At 46.9% G+C, this 19173-nt stretch overlaps 1 protein-coding gene across 1 annotated transcript in view; it reads right to left on the bottom strand.

Moving 5' to 3' along the window:
• Positions 1–19173, bottom strand: part of MCM8 (minichromosome maintenance 8 homologous recombination repair factor) — a 1532371-nt gene that overhangs the window by 130114 nt on the left and 1383084 nt on the right. The window contains exon 17 of the mRNA XM_069608271.1: positions 10242–10318. Coding sequence (XP_069464372.1) covers positions 10242–10318 — 77 coding nt within the window. The remainder of the gene's footprint in view (positions 1–10241; positions 10319–19173) is intronic.

Here is a 19173-nt window from a genome sequence, read left to right as displayed (position 1 = left end):
GGTTTACATGGAATTTAGAAATAAACTTAGGTGAGAACCTAGGGTGTGTCGGTAAACCAGCTTATCCTTATGAATAGTAAAGAAAGGATCCTGCACTGACAGAGCCTGAATTTCACTGACCCTTCTTATGGATGTAATGGCTACTAAGAAGGCAGTCTTATAGGTCAGGTGTTTGAGACTTGTCTTATGCATGGGCTCGAATGGGGGGCCCATGAGTTTAGATAGCACCACGTTCAGGTCCCATCCTGGTGGTGGGTTAGATATAGGAGGATGAAGTCTTTTCACTCCCTCCATGAAGGCTTTAACCACGGGTACCTTCCACCACGACACCTTGCTATGTGAGGTGGTGTACGCTGACAGTGCTGCCAGGTGTACCTTTAGTGAGTTGAAAACCAACCCTGCGTCCAGCAGGTGGAGCATGTATGTCACGATTTTGGAAGGAGTGCAATCAACTGGGTTGATCTGTTTATACTGGCACCAGATAACGAATCTCTTCCATTTGTCGAAGCAGCAATGCCTCGTGTTCGGTTTCCTAGACTCTTTTAGGATGTCCAAACATCTCTGTGGTAAATTGAGATGTCCAAACTCTATGACCTCAGGAGCCATGCTGCTAGGTTCATGGAGTTGGGTTGAGGATGCACCTTCTGACCTTGGTGCTGGCACAAAAGGTTGTACCAGCCCGGGAGTTTGATGGGATCGCACACCGAGAGTCTGCGTAGGTGTGGAAACCACGGTTGTCTCGCCCACATGGGAGCAACTAGGACGAGCGTCATCTACTCTCTGTTCATCTTGTTCACCACCTTCCTAATGAGAGGAGTTGGTGGAAAAGCGTACGCAAACATCCCCGACCAGTTCATCCACAGGGCGTTCCCCAGGGAGCCTGGTTCGGGAAACCTGGATGCGAATCCTGGGCACTGTCTGTTTTCGCTTGTGGCGAATAGGTCTATAGTGGGGAAACCCCACTGAGAGAAGAGATCTTCTACGATATCTCTGTGTAGACACCATTCGTGTTCCTCCGGAAGGGGATCTCTGCTCAAAGTGTCCGCTAGAGAATTGAGATCCCCTGGAACATGTTGAGATGACAGAAAGATGTTCCGTCTGAGTGCCCATATCCAAATTTTCTGGGCAAGTCTGGACAGATTTGGCGAACGAGTCCCTCCTTGTTTGTTCAGGTAGAACATGGCTGTCGTGCTGTCCGTCCGGATCTGCACCGACAGGTTCAGTAGGTGGGGCTCGAACGCTTGAAGTGCTCTGAAAACTGCCAGAAGCTCTAGCAGGTTGATGTGATTCTTGGCCACTGTGTGAGACCAGAGACCCTGAGCTGTGTGGTGGAGATGGTGAGCTCCCCATCCTGTCAGGCATGCGTCTGTCGTGACTACTGCCTGTATCTCGGGATCGTAAAAGGGTTTTCCCTTGGATAGATTGTCTCTTGTCCACCAGTGGAGGCTTTGTACAAGTGTTGGCGAAACGACCACTAGATCGTCCCACTGACCACTTGCCTGAGACCACAGTTTCGCCAACCATTCTTGCATGGGACGCATGCGCAGGCGCGCGTGGGAGACCAGGTAAATACATGACGCCATCATGCCCAGCAAACGCATTGCTTTGCGTACTGTTATCTGGCGACCGGTTTGATATTGCGGAATTTGCAGTAGTATATTCCGAATTCTTTCCTCTGAAGGAAAAGCCAACCCCTCTTGAGTATTTAGAACAGCTCCTAGGAACTGCTTGGAGGTGCTGGGCACCAGACTTGATTTTTTCTCGTTTATGGAGAAGCCCAATTCGAAGAGGAGGTTGATAGTTCTTTGAATGTTTGTCCTGTAAATTACTGGGGTCTCCCCCGTGATGAGCCAGTCGTCCAAATAAGGGTACACTGGGATTGCCTGCCTGCGTAGGTGTGCCGCCGCCACCGCCAGTACCTTGGTGAATACCCTTGGAGCCGAGGCTATCCCGAAGGGCAGTACCTTGAACTGGTAGTGCTGACTGTCCACCTTGAAGCGCAGATATTTTCTGTGCGCTGGGAACATGGAAATATGAAAATAGGCATCTTTCATATCCAATGTTGCCATGTAATCCCCCTTTTTAGGAGGGGAATTACCTCTTGGAGAGTAGTCATGCGAAATTTTTGGGGCTTGACATACTTGTTTGCAGGCCGTAAGTCCAATACTGGGCGCATTGTCAAATCTTTTTTTGGCACAAGGATGTAAGTTGAATAAATACCCTTGTTTACCTGGTGTCCCGGGACGAGTTCTATCGCGTCCTTTGCGAGAAGAACTTGGATCTCTTCGAGTAGGATCTTCTGGTGGTCTAAGGAGTGTATTCTTTGTCGTGGAGGGTGGTTTCGGGGACGCTCTAGGAGTTCTATGCAGTATCCTGCGGACACTGTGGACAGCACCCATCTGTCTGATGTGATCCCTTCCCAAGCTTGGGTGAAGATGGAAATGTGTCCCCCTACTGGGGATGCGTGAGAAGGGACCCTGAACGGAGCGTCACTGTTTTGGTGGAGGCGTGCCCCCTCCTTTATTGGGACTGCCTATGCCCCTACCACAACCTCTTTTGTTACCCCTGCCATAACTCTGGGTAGACTGCTGGTTAGTGTTCCATGTAGTATCCTGGCCTTGGGAATAGTTTGAGCCTCTTTGGGAGTTTTGTCTGTGAGGCCGACGAAAATTGCCATTCCCTCTCTGGTTAGGGGGTTTGTTGGTTAGTTGCCCTAGGGACTTGAGTGTCTCGTACTCGTCCTTGGCATTCTTTAGCGCGTCCTCGACCGCCTTTCCAAACAATAGATCCGGCTCCACCGGCTTATCTATCAATGATGCTTGGGTCTCGGCCTTGAAACCAGACTGCCGTAGCCAAGCATGCCTCTTGATGACCGTGCATTCAGCAATTAATCTGCCGGCGTTATCCGCGGCATCAAAGGTTGATGTTAAAATGCAACCTGATACGGCTCTCCCCTCTGCCGAAACTCGTGCCAATTGGCTTTTTAAGGGTTCTGGGGCAGAGTCTATGAGAGCCGCGACTTCTTCCCACTGGTGGCAGTTGTAACTAGCCAGCAGGGTGGTGGAGTTGGCAATCCTTGCCTGGTAGGCGGAAGTGGAGGCTACCTTCCTACCCAAGCCATAAATCTTCTTGCTCTCCTTGTCGGGGGGAGCTTCGGACGATGACAAGGGTGTTCCCGCCCTCTTACGGGTGTTTGTGACAACCAGGGAGTCCGGTTTGAGATGTCCCCTTATGTATAGTGGGTCAGATTGGGCTGCCCTGAAAAGCTTTTCAATTCTGGGGTTTACTGCCCTAGTGAGATTGGGGTTAACAAGGGAAGGGTCTATCCTCCTTTGTATTGACTTAAGGATAGGGATGGCCTGAGCAACAGGCCTCCTTTCTCTCACTAACTCCTCGGCAAAGTCCCTCTCCTCTTGAGCACCTCTCTGATTTATCCTGACTAGACTTGCTGGTTTGAGCAGGGGTCTTTGTGATAGCAGAAGACTTGGACCTGTCTCTCTGTTTATGAGGAGTGGAAAGAGGCTGAGGCTGCTTCCTTTGTTGCTTTTCCCCCTCCCCGTGAGTGGAAGAGTGTTTGCCCTGCTTTTTCGCCCCTTTGGAGCCTTTCGACGCCTGGCGTCGAGGTTCGGCCGTAGTGTCCCTATCCTTCGAACGTGGAGGTAGGGGCTCAGGAGCCGCCGTAACGTGGTCTGTGGGCGCCGACTCCTGGAGTGCGGTCTGAGGGTGGAAGTCGGCTTCGTCCTCCGACGATTGAACTTCCGTTACCTTGGGGAGCGAGGCACTCTTGGCAACAGTGGATGATTGCCTGGAGTCATGCAGCAATCTAGATCGAGAACGCCCAGAGGACGCCGATTCAGACCGTTCTCTATGTGCCTCTTTCCGAGAACTCGACGTGCGCGTCGAGTCCCGGTTGGACTTCATGTGTTTTGTGGAAGTGCTGTGGGAAGCGCTTGTGTCGCCGGGGGTCTTCCCCATAGCCGCCCTGCCGGACGACCTTCCGAGGTCAGGGACTTGCGCTCGGCTGTCTTTCGACGCCATAATGCCCTCGCCGTCCGAAAGCACGGCGTCGCTGCCATCGCTCAAGGCGCCCTCCGCTGCCATGGCCTCCTGACGCCTGGCGTGGTGGGCCCAACGCTTGATTGAACGGTCCTTAAGTGTTTTTGGTTTAAACCTACTACACGCTCTGCAGTTCGTCTCGGGGTGGTCCCTCGGCAAGCAGAAATTGCACGTGTTGTGCCTGTCGACCCAAGTGTACTTGCGGTTGCACTTGGGGCAGAATTGGAAAGGGGTACCCTCCATACGCACCTTGTGGCAGCGGGCTGGTAAGTGTAGGAATATATAAGAATGTACCTATATACCAAAAGAGTGTAGAGTATGTCCACCACCCACTCTCCCTACTTGCAGGGCCGAGGGCAGAGGCCCTCCAAGGCCCGGGCCGAGGCCAGAGGCCTTCCGAGGCCCAAATCCGTCGTGCAGCTGTCAGCGGTCGAATCCTTCTCCGGGCCGGCGTCGAGTGTGGAAGTTCGGTGACTCGACGTTGGGGTGGAGAAATGGGTAATTATAACAATATTTAGTAAAGGTATGGCTAAAGCTAGGGAACTCTGCGAAATGCTTCCGACCCGTATGGCGGAAAAAAACAATCTGAGGGTCCTAGACGCGTGAGGGATCATGAGTACAGTGGACGTCACACTAGGGATAGTATTACTGGTACGCCCTGTTTCGACACCCATTTTCGAGTTTCGAAAAACAAACTAATACTCCGCAGCTTCCACTAGATGTCGGCCTATGCACAGCATGTGATCTAAGCAGATTCCACAAGCCTCAGAAATATATATATTGTACATACAGGCTTCAAACTCTAGAATGTTTGCATATTTTCTAGAATCCATGGGTCAGGAGTTGTAGGTTCAATTTGTTGCCATCTTGTTTGTATCCGTTTACAGCTCGTGTCCTTACTTCAGATAGTTCAATTCCTGTATCTTTGATGATATTTGACCAGAATTGAATGATGGTCGTTACTAATTTTTTATTATTGCCCAGTAGGATTTGTGCCCATCGTTCTCTGCTATCTAGCTGTATAGTCGGTTTAAGATACAGACCACTGAATAAACAACGTTTCTGGGTCAAGCTTGGACATTTCATTACGATATGATGAAGGCTTTCTATTGTGTCTATCTCTTTACAGAACCGACACTACTGATAGTTCTTCTGTATCAGGTTACTTTTTGCCATAATTTCCCGTGTTGGGAGTATATTAAGTCGCAGTCTCAAAAACGTATTGCAAATCCATCCCTCTGGAAACAGATTGAGATAGTTTGGTAATTGATGTAATGCTCTTATTTCACCTTAGCTTTACTTTTGCTTTTTGGGATTGCTGGATCAGCATGTCCGTAGATATCTCTGCTTCTATTCTTTTATTGTCTACATAGTTTTTCCATGTTGTTAAGGTATTCTCATTGCTCGTAACAGTTTTAGAGCGGAATATCGCTAGCGCAGATATGTGATCATCACTGTTCATTTTTCCTGTAAAGATCTAGTTGCTTCCCCGTGATGATGGATTCTAGGGACTGAAGGGTGAGTTCATATCTGATTTGGGGCACCGGAAATGATGTTGGCAGAGATGAAACTTTCCTCCAGAATATCCCCGCCAGTTTTTGGCAAATTTGCGAGTCTATATTGATAATGGTTTCACCACCATAGGTCAGAATTGTTGCCACCCTTTGCTTGTAGAATGTTATCAGCGGCTTAACAGAAAACGTGTAAAATTTATTGTGCAAAATAAGTCGTTGGCGTGCTAGTGACCAGGCTTTAGATTTGAGGTGTGCAGCCCAGTCCTTCTCAATTTGGGATTGGTTAATCCCGACACCAAGCTATTTGATGGTTTTAACCTGCGTACGTTTCTGTTTTTTCAAGAAAAAGGAATATGAATTCTTTGTATTGGTGTGCTCCTGAGTCAGTGTCATGACTTTTGTTTTGTTGGCATTTATTTCTAGTTGATTTTGGCCCATATATTTCTGTAGGTTGTTCAGAGCTGTTTGTAAGCCTCTTCGCGTTTTTGCCAGCATCACAATGTCATCTGCATACATCATACAGGATAATGTGGTCACATTCAATTTCGAAGGGTTCATGGTTGGTGTGTATATATTGTCTTCGAAGTCTGATGTGAACAGATTAAATAGGGATGCCGCCAGGGGCATTGCTAGGGGTGGGAGGGCTGAGGGGGCTATAGCCTTGGGTCTTTTGGTTGTAGCCCCAGATAAAAGCCCAGGAGCGACAACCAAAAGGCTAGCTAGACCAGAATCCCGACAGTCTCAACATTAGCATAGCCCCGGACCTATTCCTGACTTAGTAACACCCCTGGACGCCGCCATGGGGCACCCCTGTTTAAGACCATGCCAAGTGTTAATCGAATTTGTTACCAAGCCCTCTTTTGACATTCTGATTTTTATATTGGTGTTTGAATATAGCAACTTTATTGGCTCTAGGATCTCCCGGGGGCAGCCTCACTCAGATAGTTTGTGCCATAAGATGTCCCTGTTTACCATGTCAAATGCAAGAAGGAGGTCAACAAAGGCTGCATAGACCTGGGTTTTGCTCTCTAATGCCTCCTGCTTCATAAGGTTTAGGAGGAAGAGGTTGACGTTTGTGCCCTCTTGTTTGACAAAGCCAGTTTGTCTAATTGCTTTTTTTTTTGCTTTTGCAGCCCATTTTTTTAATTTGTGTGTTCCATCTCAAGGCACGAGGTTGTAACATGGGATCCTCAGATGAGATTCCAGCATGATTAAAGAGATGGACGTTGAGGTCTCCGCATATTATGAAGTCTGTCAGAGGATATTTCTGAAACACCATATCCATGGCTGAAAATACTGCGTCTATAAATATTTCGTCCTGGATTTTTGCTGGATTCCAATAGACATTTAGTATCCTGAAATTCTCTATTTGGGATGATGTTTCCTCCTTATTAATATCTCTTTCAGTTAATATCAGTTTTTGGAATATTGTTAATTGTGCCAAGGGGTTTATATTGATGGATTCAACTGTCTCTAGATTGGCACTCAGCTTTATGAGTATAAGCAAACCTGAGAATGGGCGCCCTTTTTTCTTTTGTATTGCTGGATTCATATATGTGGTAAAACCATCACATAACAGTTGGTGGTAGATCCACGTCTCTTGGAGACATATGATTTGATAGTTGGAGAAATCATGTTAAATAAGTGAGAGTGGCCCTGTGTATTCCATGAACAGATCGTGGTGGAATTGTTCTCGATCGTCGTTCGTTGTTATTGTTTATGAGTGCTTCTCATTCTCTTTATAGGTGATGTGTCTCCCATGTCTCTGTATCCAGCATTAACCAGTGACCAGGAGCTACTACTGGAGTACCAGGAGCTAGTTCATAGCCGTCCGCATAATCTCACATCAATATAAAATGCAAACATTACATTTTGCTTTATTTGTATGGCCCCTTATACTTTTATGTCACACATGTGTGCTAATGCTTATTTATAGAGTGGCCCAAATGCACATAGTTAAATTCCCATAGATGTGTTTGTTTGGCAAGGCATGGGAAGCCAAAAGTAGCTCCTGGTAGCTGCTGAGGTCAAGCTAACTAGGCTCTTCTAGGCTATAAGCAGGAGCTAAATAGCTCCCAGACCCCTTCAATTTCGAACCTTGAATTATTGCAGTGTTAAATTGGAAAAAAGCAACTTCTGACAATGGCTATCACCAGTGGTTCACGTGTGAGGCCACTGTCCATTGTGGTTAAACGATTCTTTACAGGGAATGTAAGTACTGGGCATAGGCCCAACAAGTTGGGCCAAGGGATGCAGTGGTGTTTGATGCAGCCACTACAGATAATGAGGTCAGTTTTAGTGGGGTGGTTAAGCTTTAGTCTGTTGCCATCCAAGTGCCTCCCTGTGTGAGACATGTTTTTAGGTCAGGTGAAGTGACTTAGTTGAAAAAGTTGTTTTTGAGTTTGAAAATTATCAGTCTGTCATCTGCATATTTGTAACAGGTTGGACCAGACAGGCTGATGAGGTCCAATATGGGAGTCACATAAATCTGTTTATTAGGGTATTTATTGAGTGTGAACCAAGCTTTGGAAAGTGCTTTACAGAGTTATAGGGCACACTGCAGCAAGGGGTATAGCATAGGAGCAGGGACCGACAATGACAATCCGTGGGGTAATTCCAGAGAATGGTAAATGTGACTGGGAACTATAGGAAGCCGTTATGGTGATTTTGGTTCTTTCCGTCATCCATCTAGTCTCCTTAATAGAACTTTGTGGCGGATGGCATCAAACGCTGCCAAGATCCAGCACGATGAGAGTACTTTCGGAGTTGTGGTCGTGTTGTTCTTTAGCATGTCACAGATTGAACAGAGGGCCAATTCTGTACCCTCATTGACTTCATTGACCCAAACCATGCTGGGCCTTTTGAAGTAGGTTGTTTATGTCTATGTAGCCCAGGAGCTGGCGGCATATGCATTTTTTCAGAACCTTTCTAATGAAAGGAGTGTTTGAGATCAGGCAGTAGCTTGCTGGGTCGCTTTTGTCAGCTGTGGGTTTTATGAGAAGTGGCCTGACAAAAGGCAGTGATCGGCAGGATCAGGAGCACACAGCTGAGGGGCCAGGCTACAGAATGTTTACCCATACAACAGCTTAAGAATTCATAGCAACCTTCAGATGTGGATCTGCATGTTGCTTGAAGCAATAATGTACAACTCCCGAGGGTGCCCTGGGAAATTCCAGAAGATATGGGATAAATGGAAAGATGCTTGTTAGACAATAGTTTTGCTGTTAATTTTTACACTTAGGAGATGGGGGCAGATTAATATCTGATGTGGGCTGTATGTTGAATTGATTGCTTTTGAAATACACTGAAATGATTATGACTCCACGTAAAAGCAATACATTGTGTTATAAGAAAAAAAACAATTCAAAGCAAGAATTACTATTTTATGCCTACCGATGTCTGGCCTAAGCAAGTGGGAACGGGATAACTGTACATTCTATACTCTTGATTCTGATGTTAGTTTGTACATTTTTCTTAACAATAATGACACTGATAACTATGCACAACTTATGAGTAATAAACTCTTAAAATGAACGCTTTAACAATTGCAATGTCAATTTCCTGTTTAGAAGAGACTCTAGTCAGACCACTTGGCAGAAAAACACCTGTTGGCACTAAATCTGTTGGAATTAAAGAGAACTCCGTGGTTTTAGGCACATACACCAATTTATGAAGCACCAACAAGATACAACGTTAAGCCTCTCCCACACAGGACCTTTCAGTCACCACAAATGGGTAAACGTCATTCTTCGGAAGTGGGTCTAGGTGAGGGATGACAGTAAAAAACCATATCAGGGAAGAGAAAAAAGGCATAGTCAGACTACAGAGGAGCCTGGCAATTGCACCTGTCACACACGCCTGTCATTTAAGGACCACACAGACGAAACATTTTAGATAGTTGATGCCATTGGCAGATTTTAAAACAGCATATTTTTTAGATGGTTAAATGTTAATGCAAGGAAAACAACTATTTAAATCTGAGATAGTCAATTAGATTATTTGCTTAAGAGAACAATGAATACAATAGAAATTCAAAAATATGACTTTGTTAACAATGTAGTAAGTGAGATCCTATTTCAAAAATCATACAAATATATAATAGACCTAATAAATGGAGATACTATGGAATACCAAAAACGTAAAAAAATATTTGCCAGTTGATACAAAAATTTTAAGAAAAATTGCTAAACCTACTCACAGAATGCCACTGTGTTTGTCTTTACGAAATATTCACAATAAGCATTTAGAATGTGTTGCTCACAGAAGTCATGGGGTGGATGGGGCACAAAGTGCAGTATGGATGCCATCTTTGCATGGGATTATTTAAAAAGCAATAAAACAAACCTTACTGACTTTACGTTAACAAATTATTATAACCATATCGATAATTCTTCGATTACCAGGGTCTCTGCCGATTAAACAAATAAATAATAGCACGGAAGGTTTAAAGGTTAAAAGTGTAACTGTGTACCATGCTATTGAACTATACTTTGTTAAAACAGAGAGGCGTGATTGTCTATTCAATTTCCCAGAAGAATTACACATTTACACGTGTGAAGACTAATCTCTCAATCCAAAAACACCCACATAAAGAGCATTAACCTTTCTACTAACAGGTTGCAGCAACGGCCCATACATACATATTAAGCTTTCAGAGTGAACCCGACATACCTGAACTTCATTATTTCAACCACTTCTTCAGCATCTTCTTTTGTAGATTTCTCCCTCATTTCTAACTTTGCTCGTGCCTTGAATGAAGAGAATAAATCATGTTCACGGTTTGCAGTCTTTATGTTAAACAATACATTCAAAGGACACCATCCTATTTATGCAACTAAGAATAACAAATTACTTTCCAGATTAGTCTTTCCTCCCACGGATCCCTCATCTTAGATCTTTGCCAGCTTCAGTCTGGGTTCAGAATTCTTTCAGCAACCAGGGGGTGAAGTATAGCTTCAACTTGGTTCTGCTCAGAGTTGTTGTTACCCACGACTACAGCTGTGACGATATGGGCATTATGTATGCAGCCAATGGCACCCCATGATCACAGTTCCACCCTTTTCCCCTACACTCAGCAACTGAGGAAATGCAGAACAACAAGAAGTGACGAGCTACCCTCATGAAGGGCAGCGATATCTGTGGGAGGACTAATCTGTCAGAAAGAAAATTATGAGAGCTAAGTAATTCGTTCTTCTAATGGGCTCCTACTTCCCACAGAGTCTTCATCTAAGCCTCCAAAAGCAGCATAGCACTTGCTTGGAGGGCAGAGGAGAGCGGGAAACCCACCATCTGCACCAGGAAACTCTGGAGGACGGCATGACCAAAACTGGCATCCTGACCTGATACAGAATCCAGGCAGTAATGTTTAGTTAATGTCTGCATAGAAGCTCACGTAGTAGGGACACCAACCTCTAAAAAACAAAGACAGCAGCAAGGCCCCTCATAAAACAGGCTCTCAGAACCTCATGCATAATCCATCTGTACAGGGTGGTCTGCTTCCTAAGAGCCCTGGCCGCTTGTGCGCCAGTACAACCAACAAACAGCTGATAGTCCTTTCTGCTGTCCTTTGTCTGAGAAACACAGTAGCTGAGAGCCGCTTGGGGTCCTGGTGATGAGCGTCTCCCCCATGGTATATCTTTGAGGTGGAGGGTTGAAAGCAGAAAGAGGGATCTTCTGTGGAGCATGGAAGTCTGACGCAACCTTGTGGTGGGGGATGGAGGAGTCAGCTTCACTCTCAAAGTCATTTTCTCCTTTGAGAATACAAGTTAGGGAAGTCTGACGGAAAATGCTTGGGGCCCACTCACCTGCCTAGCAGAAGTGATGGCGACCAGGAGAATCGCATTAAGGCTGAGCAACCTCAAGGGACATGAATGCAAAGGCTCAAATGGAGCTGCGATGAGAAAAGGCAAAGCAAGGTCCAAATCCCACACAGTACCAATAAACTGGCATAGAAGAAACTGATCACATCATTCCTCTACATCAAAATAATATGCTATCACCATGCCCTTCTCCGAAGCAGGCACAAGCTGTATGGCAGCCTTTGAAAGAAGCTGAGATTCCCTCGAGATGCAGGGTATCCAGGAGAAGGTGGAGGCAAGGGAGGCAGTAGCTCCCAGATGTCTGAGGTGGGTTTAGTGCACTTCGGGACAAACTGAGACAGCCACCCACACAGGAAAGGAATGAAGCACCCCTTCCTCTACCTTGATGGTGGAAATGCCTCTGCTGCTGCTTGCTAGACTGCTCTCTGAACAATACCGCTTTGGGCAAAGGCAGTCAAAGAGACATCCCTCGACAAAAGATGTGGAGGGCTGCTTGAGTGCCAGCCCAAGAGCCTTGGCAGTGGTTTTGGACGCTTTGCACTTGCCAAGCAACACATCAGCCATGGTGCAGAAAAGAATGTCCCCATGGAAGGACATGTCCAAGAATATTGCATATACACCAGGTGCAAATTCAGATGTTGGCATCCAGGAGTGCCTCCTGGGTACAGTGCTAGAGCCCATCAAGTAAGCCACACAATAAGCCATGTCAAAATCCATCTGCATAATCAGCTTGAGGGACCCCTTCCCATCATTTACCAAGTTGGCAAAATCAACCTTCATTTCAGGGGCTACATTCTCTGCCATCTCCTTTGCAACATTTCACAAGGTGTCGGATTCTCTAGCTAAAGTAAAAAAGTTAAGTTAACAGCCTGCAATGCCAAGCTGCACTCTCTATGTCAGGGTGGCAAGGTGGATAACGTTTCAGTTTTCACTCCCGCCGTGGGTTCCTGAACCACCAGGATCTCCACAATATGGTGGATGGGGACTAAAGCAGGGTCTGAGGGAGGTGGGTTCTGCTTCTTGGCAGGTGCCTGTCCACAGCCGAGATAGGTTTGAGCCAAACAGCCATGACAGGCTCATAGACTAGAGTAGTAAAGTGGTTTCCTTAGGTGGCCTTGTTCAAAATCACGGAGGTCAAACTGCACCTTGGAAACAGAGACCAGTTATACCCACACACTGGTCTTCTGGAAAGGAACAATAACTATGCCTTAGTCAGAAGCCTGTGTGAACGAGTTTTCACAAGAGGGTTCTATGTCATTTCATCGTCAGGCATTTCAAAGCCTGCAATTTAAACGTGTTTGACAGTTCATCGAATTATTATTATTTTTTTAGGGCCCCCCAACCCCTCTTCCTGCACCTATTTTTACCTATACCCATCCCTCCCCCCCTCAACTACTTATCTGCCCAATAGTTAGGACACTGTGGACATTGATATATCACTTTATCACTTAATGTAACACTGGATTATGGAAAAAGGCAAAGGTTTAGGGAAGGGAACAAAGGTTAACAAGTTTTCTGAACAGGTAAGTACTTTCCAATCCCCCAATAAAGTACAGGTTAACCCTTTCCCAGCAATACAAGTAACTTATGTATGACTTTTTGAGGGAAATATAAACACAAAGTAAAAGGGTCAGAAGAGTCTGCAGGGAGCCAGGACAGGCAATGCCAATTGAAGAAAGTCTAGGGGAGCTTAGGCACTTCTTTTAGGTAGCACAAAAGTCTTGCACAGTGTTATATAGAGAGTTTGTAAAAAAGAATCACTGTTGGACCACAAGCTGGGAGGCTTGTGAAAACAAAGATGCAAGCAACTCTGCAAAGGGCAGCTAATGCAAGTCTCCAGTGAGAGCAAGCAAGCAGTCCTGCAGATCGGCGGCAGCAATGGGCTTACTTCAGATCAGCGACACTTTGCGGTTTCAGCTACCGGCAAATAGCACCACTGCGGTTCTTGGACACCCTGTGGGCTCCTCTTGCTTCTGGGGTCCAGGACTCTGTTGAGGCGGCTCAGGCTTGGTTTCACCCTGCTTCTGGAGGGTCCTCAGGATCTTCCTGGAGCTCGGGTCCGGCTTAAAGACGATGCACTTGTTCCTGGTGTTCCTGTCCCCTGGCACTCGGTTCCAGCAGCAGCGAAGAAGTACAGCCAGCAGAGAGAGGGGTTTCAGTCAAGTTCGTCTTCGGGTCAGTTGGTCCCACCAACCCAATGGAAAAAGTCGTCTGTTCCGGGCTTCTCTAGTCGATACTTAATTTGGAGCTTCAGCACTGCAGCAGGGCTTCACGGGGCAAAACAACGGTCCGGGGGGTGCAGCAAGCTTCTCTTCCAGTTTCTTCTTCGGTTCCTTTGTCCAGTGGTCGACTCTGCCTTCTATCCAAGAGACCTCGCTTTTATGCAGGTTTCTCCCATCCCTCCAAGGACAGCCAGCCAGCCAATCACCTTTGGCTGCATTCCTGCAACCAAGCAGACTAAGCACAGGGAGTGTGGGGAACCTCCCTCGCTTCCTGCCCTGGCAAACACGCAGGCGCCAAAGGCGGGCTTCACCTTTGAATCCCACCAAAGACAAAAGGGACCAAACCTAGTTTTGCACGCAGAGTAAAACCCAAGAAAGACCTCAGAAGCAAGAAATGGCAAAAAAGAAGACTGGGTCATTTTGACAAAATGGGAACCCATGGGTGCAATACTGCAGCTGAGGATTCTGCCTTCGGTATAAATGCACAATGGTAGGACAATTAAACAACTGCCACCAGCCATTAACTGTAGTGAGGGTAACATAAAAATGTTACATGAGAAAGTAGACAAAGGGGGTAGTAAGTAACCCCTCCAGCACTCTATCTATGATAGTGTGTGCTGGGTCTACAAAGAGAAAAAGGTAAGTAAAGTCAATTTAACTTTACTACTCTTGGAAACAGTAGTTTATCCAAGAGAAGTTATTTAAACCTTAGGAGAAATCCAAGGGACCTCTCTGTGACACTGCACTGAGGGTGCTGTGTGTCACAATACAAAAGGTGATGCCTATGGAGTTTGTCAGACTCCAAAACCAAAAGAAACAGAGTTCAAATCAGATGAAAATACATGAGGGAGTGAGAAAAGGCCTCACTCACTCCAGGATAAAAATTAAAAGTCCTAACGTCCAGCAAAAGAGCTGCGGGTCTCTAAGGAAGAAGAGAATTAGCACAGAAATTAGAATTCTCCCTAACACGGATGAACCCACAGAGTGGGATGCCCTCCTCCACCACCTTGCAGAGAATGGTAAGGTCCTTTGCGACACACTCTGTTACAGCCTTTAGATGCACTGATTGTCGGGAGTTGAAATCATAGTTGGGACCTAAGCACCAGACACAGCGCTTATGTAGGTCGGACACAGGCATGAGCTTCCAGTAGTTCTCACAGGTCAAAATTAGCAACAGCAGTGGCATTTTGCAAAAGCAGTCTCCTGAGCATTCAAAAAAGGAACTGAGGTCATGGGCACAGCCGACTACATATATATTTTATTCAATTTTAGTTGATCAACATATACAGATTCACGCCCAACAAGGCCCATCCTAGTTACAAACATCTGAAAAGAGCCTGTAGTGTTGTGAAACCTAAGGTATACATTCACAGTTGTGCAGTTTATTCAACTGTTCGTACAGTACATGACATAAGTTCCTCCTTCCAGTCCTGAGGCCCCACCGCACCGGTCACATCTCACGGTCTTCCCTTGTGACGGACATCACATCGATGACGGCTTTGCAACCCATTTCCACATCCCTGCCCCTGCCTCAGGGGGGCATAAGATCAGAGGCTGCATGAAGCATGTCCCACACCTCATGCCACACCCTGTGGTGAACCACTTCCCCATCAAGTCTCACTGCGCGATCCATCGCATCCATTTCTGCTTTGGACGTTTCTGCATCTCCCTCATCCAAGAATTAAAGAGGTGACCCCTGGCTGACTTCCAAACCATTGCAATGGCTTGCTTCGCCAGGATCAATTTGAAGCATTGTCATCGTAAAGGTCCTTAATGCGACCCCCCCCTGCCCACTTCGTACCACTCTACCCCTGCACCTCTTTCCCATGACAGCCAAGCCTGCTGCGAGACAACCTCATTTCCAGCATAAAAGGTACCTTTTGACCCGGAGTTCTAGTCGCCTGCCACCATACCTTTTGCAGTGGTCGATATTCTGAAGCAATCATCCTGGTGACCATCTCCTCAAGCAGGGCTGCTGGGCCGCAAACCATTCCAGTAGCGTTGCCACCCAGTAGTACAAGTGGAAGTCCGAGCTCCAATACCTCCCTTCCCTGCCGGGAGCTGCAACGTTTTCAAAGCGACCTTCGGGCTCCCCCCTTCCATAACAACTTTCCCAGCATCATTTGCAACTTGCAGAAATATTTAGCCAATATAGGCATCGGCATGGACTGTAGGACATATAGCAAGCGCAGAAGTGCAATCATTTCCACCAGTGCCACCCTGCCCACCACCGACAGGGGAAACTTCATCCAGAATTCCACACATCCATCAAAAGCAATCAGGCTCTGCATCACATTATTTTCATATACCCATTCCCAGTCCTTTTCCCACCTTTACCCCCAGCTATTTAAATCCACTACTCGGGGGGGTCCATGCCAAAATTCATCCGTCTGCCAACCACCCCTTCAGATATCGTATATAGGGCTGATTTAGGGCAATTAATCTCTAGCTCCGATAGCTCGCCAAATTCCTTGACCAAATTGAGTACCCCCTTCCAGGTTTATGAAGCGGGTCATGCATATACAACAATACATAGTCGGCATACAACGATATGCAGTGGCACCCTTCCCCCACTCGCAACTGTAAGAAAGGCATGGCATCAACAGTAAGACAGACACAAGCTGACCACAGTTCAAGGGTGTTTATTGAACTTCAACAAGGGGGTGATAAACGCCTAAATGTTTAGCTTGGAGCAAGCTACGACCATCAAATAATAATAATAATAATGCAGTCCTGGTGGAGTCTTGTCAAAATAAAAGGGCTTTAAAAGTTCAGTCCCTCCTTTGATGTTCAATTATATTTACGTCACTCATCACATACGCTTCACACACTGTTCTCTTCAGATTTCTCCTTACAATGTTGCTGCTTGCAACCTTGGTTCCAACACAGACCGGTCTGCTATCAGTCTTCCCGTCTCGCCGGCTGTGCTGTCTTTACTGGCTTTGAGGTCCTTTGGAGGCGATCTTTCGAAGAGCTCCCGTCACCTGGCTAGTCATTTTTTGAGCGTGCGTGAAGTCAAGGCTTTGCACGCGGTACAGTCGACCCAGCCATGTTCTGGACCTAGGCACTGGAGGCAGAGGGTGTGAGGGTCAGACGTTGGGAAGGGGCCCTCGCAGGCTGGACACCTGCTGAAGCACGCCGTCTTTGACATGCACCGTGGAGGAGCGTGGCGCCAGAGGACAAAGCAGTACCTGATAATTGAAAAGAAAAAAGAAGACAAGAACACTTCTCCGGGGAAGAGCGTGTGGAATTACTAGGCCAGAGGCCTAACCCAGGAGCACTTGTGAAAGCGGTCCGTTCCCATCGACGCCGAAAAGATGACTGGGGAGTGGCGCCAGTGGGCGGTGTCAGGGAAGCGCATGCTGCCAGGGCCGTGCCCCCGCGTGCCTCTAAATTTAAAGGGGAAGATGATTTTTCTAGTGAAAAAGGTCCGTCTCCCATCCCTAGCGAGGGACGCAGATACAGTATGGAGGAAAGGGGACGGGACGTAGGGGTATTGCCTGACCATTGTGTTGGGACATGTCAGCTATAAGGCTGTCCATGAGAAAGTGTTTGTGTCAGGAAATGGGTGGGGGTGAGTTCCTAAGTATCTTACCTGGCAGGATGGGGAAAAGGTGGTACAGGGAAGAGGATATCGCATCTCACCATCCGGTGTCCCACTCCCCGAAGACCCCTCATCCAGGTGATACTCCTGCACTGGTTCACCCCCAGAACTGCATCCAAAAGCGATGGCCGTGTCCTGGCCACCTGGATGACAGATCCCCGGGTACTAGCGGATGAGACCCTTTCAGGTTTCTCACACAACCCAGCCTCCAGTTGTCTTCTTTGTATCACCCTCGCTTGGGGTTCAATAACTAGTGTAAAAATCATGACCAACAGAGGACAACCCTGGCATGTGCCTCTCTGCACTGGCCACAAGGCAGACACATTCACATTTACCCTCACTCTGGATGTCGACGCTTCAGATTATAGCTTCACCGGGCTGAAAAAGGAGGGGCCCAGTGTCATGACCCTTGCCCCTGGCCCTCACTGGCAAATCAGCCTTCCAGTTAGGGCCAGGTCAAAGGCCTTAAAACCTCATCCAAGACTCTCTTGGAGTCAGTCCTGGCGCCTCTGGCACCAGGCTCATAACCATCATGAAGACCAACATTAGAATGGGACTATTTACTTGGGACTATTTAACTTGGGGTGTGGGGGGGGGATCAGCCAACATGGAGGCACACACGTAGCTCAGTTACAAGGAACTGAGCTATGCGGTCTAGTCTTTTGGGTGTGGCAGGCCTAGGACTACTTTACCTGGACTACTTTGGGTGTGGCAGGCCTGGGACTATTTTACCTGGGCTACTTTACCTGAGACTATTTAAACCACACCCAAACAGTAGAACATGCTTTGCGTTATTCTGCTGTGGACAGCGTAACGCTCACCATGTCCAGTTCTTTGATGCCAGTTTACCGGAAACCAAGGACCTGAAGAGAGAGAAAGAACACTACAAAACTTACCTGGAAAAGTATCCTGTCTTCAATCCATCGCCGACTTCAGTTCCACTCACCTGAATGTACGAACTCCATCATCCGGCACCGCATGCATCCTGGAATACCATAACCTGGAAAGAGGAGGAAGAAAGACAGCATTAATAAACGTTTACTCACGTTTCCTCCCGAACGAAGAAAACCACACAATTCTTACCTGGGTAGTCATCTCCTGGTCAGTATCATTGCTGGAACATCACGGCGCTCGGCGAGGAACATCGCGACCTGCAAGGGGAGAAGAGACACAGGTTACCAATATAAAAGGCGAAACAGTGCCACGCAACGTGCATTACTCACCGGACAGCATCGCATGAACTAAGAGGAACATAAGAACTGCATATAAAGACGGCAAAGCTGAGTTGCGGGGGAGCGGCGCGGAGGTGCTTCGGGTGCTCGCGCTTCGTGCTGTGTCTGTGGTATGCAATTGCGTTCGTATAAGCACACTCTGTTAAAGCCTTGTGAGGGCCTTCATTCTGTTCAAGGGGGAGGCATGTCCGCGCCTAGTGGGTGCACGCTTGTTGCCACTCCCATATCTTCCACGCCGGTTCCCCGCATAGACACGAAAATGCTGAAAACAACAGACAAGATATTAAAAGACGCTGAAATTCGCGCATTTTATAAGGATATTACAGGGAGGTCTTGTGGACTTGCCAAGCCAGTGTTATCAATATAACCCTCTAAGCTGATGGGGAAATCCTCCAAGTCTGCGACTGCAACAGTGAAAAAAAAGGCGCCCATGGACCTAAAATGTGACCGCATAGATCGGGTGGAGAGGTGTAAGTTGTCCTCTTCTTCCATATCTGCTGTGAATGATACGAATTAATTTAATGTGTCTAATGATGTCCAAATGTCAACTAATCATCCATCTATAAGCGATAGTGTGATGTTAAAAGCGCTCCCTCCCACTGCAAAATTGAATATTACAGAGAAATTAGAGGAGAACAGTATACAGGATATACCTGTAATTGACCTCGAGGATGAGCTTCAGGCTTACTTCACAAAAAAAGACAGCAATGTCAACAGTTGCTGTTC

The sequence above is a fragment of the Ambystoma mexicanum genome, chromosome 4q, assembly GCF_040938575.1.
Source record: "Ambystoma mexicanum isolate Mex_15411 chromosome 4q, UKY_AmexF1_1, whole genome shotgun sequence".
NCBI lineage: Eukaryota > Metazoa > Chordata > Amphibia > Caudata > Ambystomatidae > Ambystoma > Ambystoma mexicanum.
The sequence above is the reverse complement of the archived record's forward strand: the minus strand, read 5'-3'. Positions and strand labels throughout refer to the sequence as shown.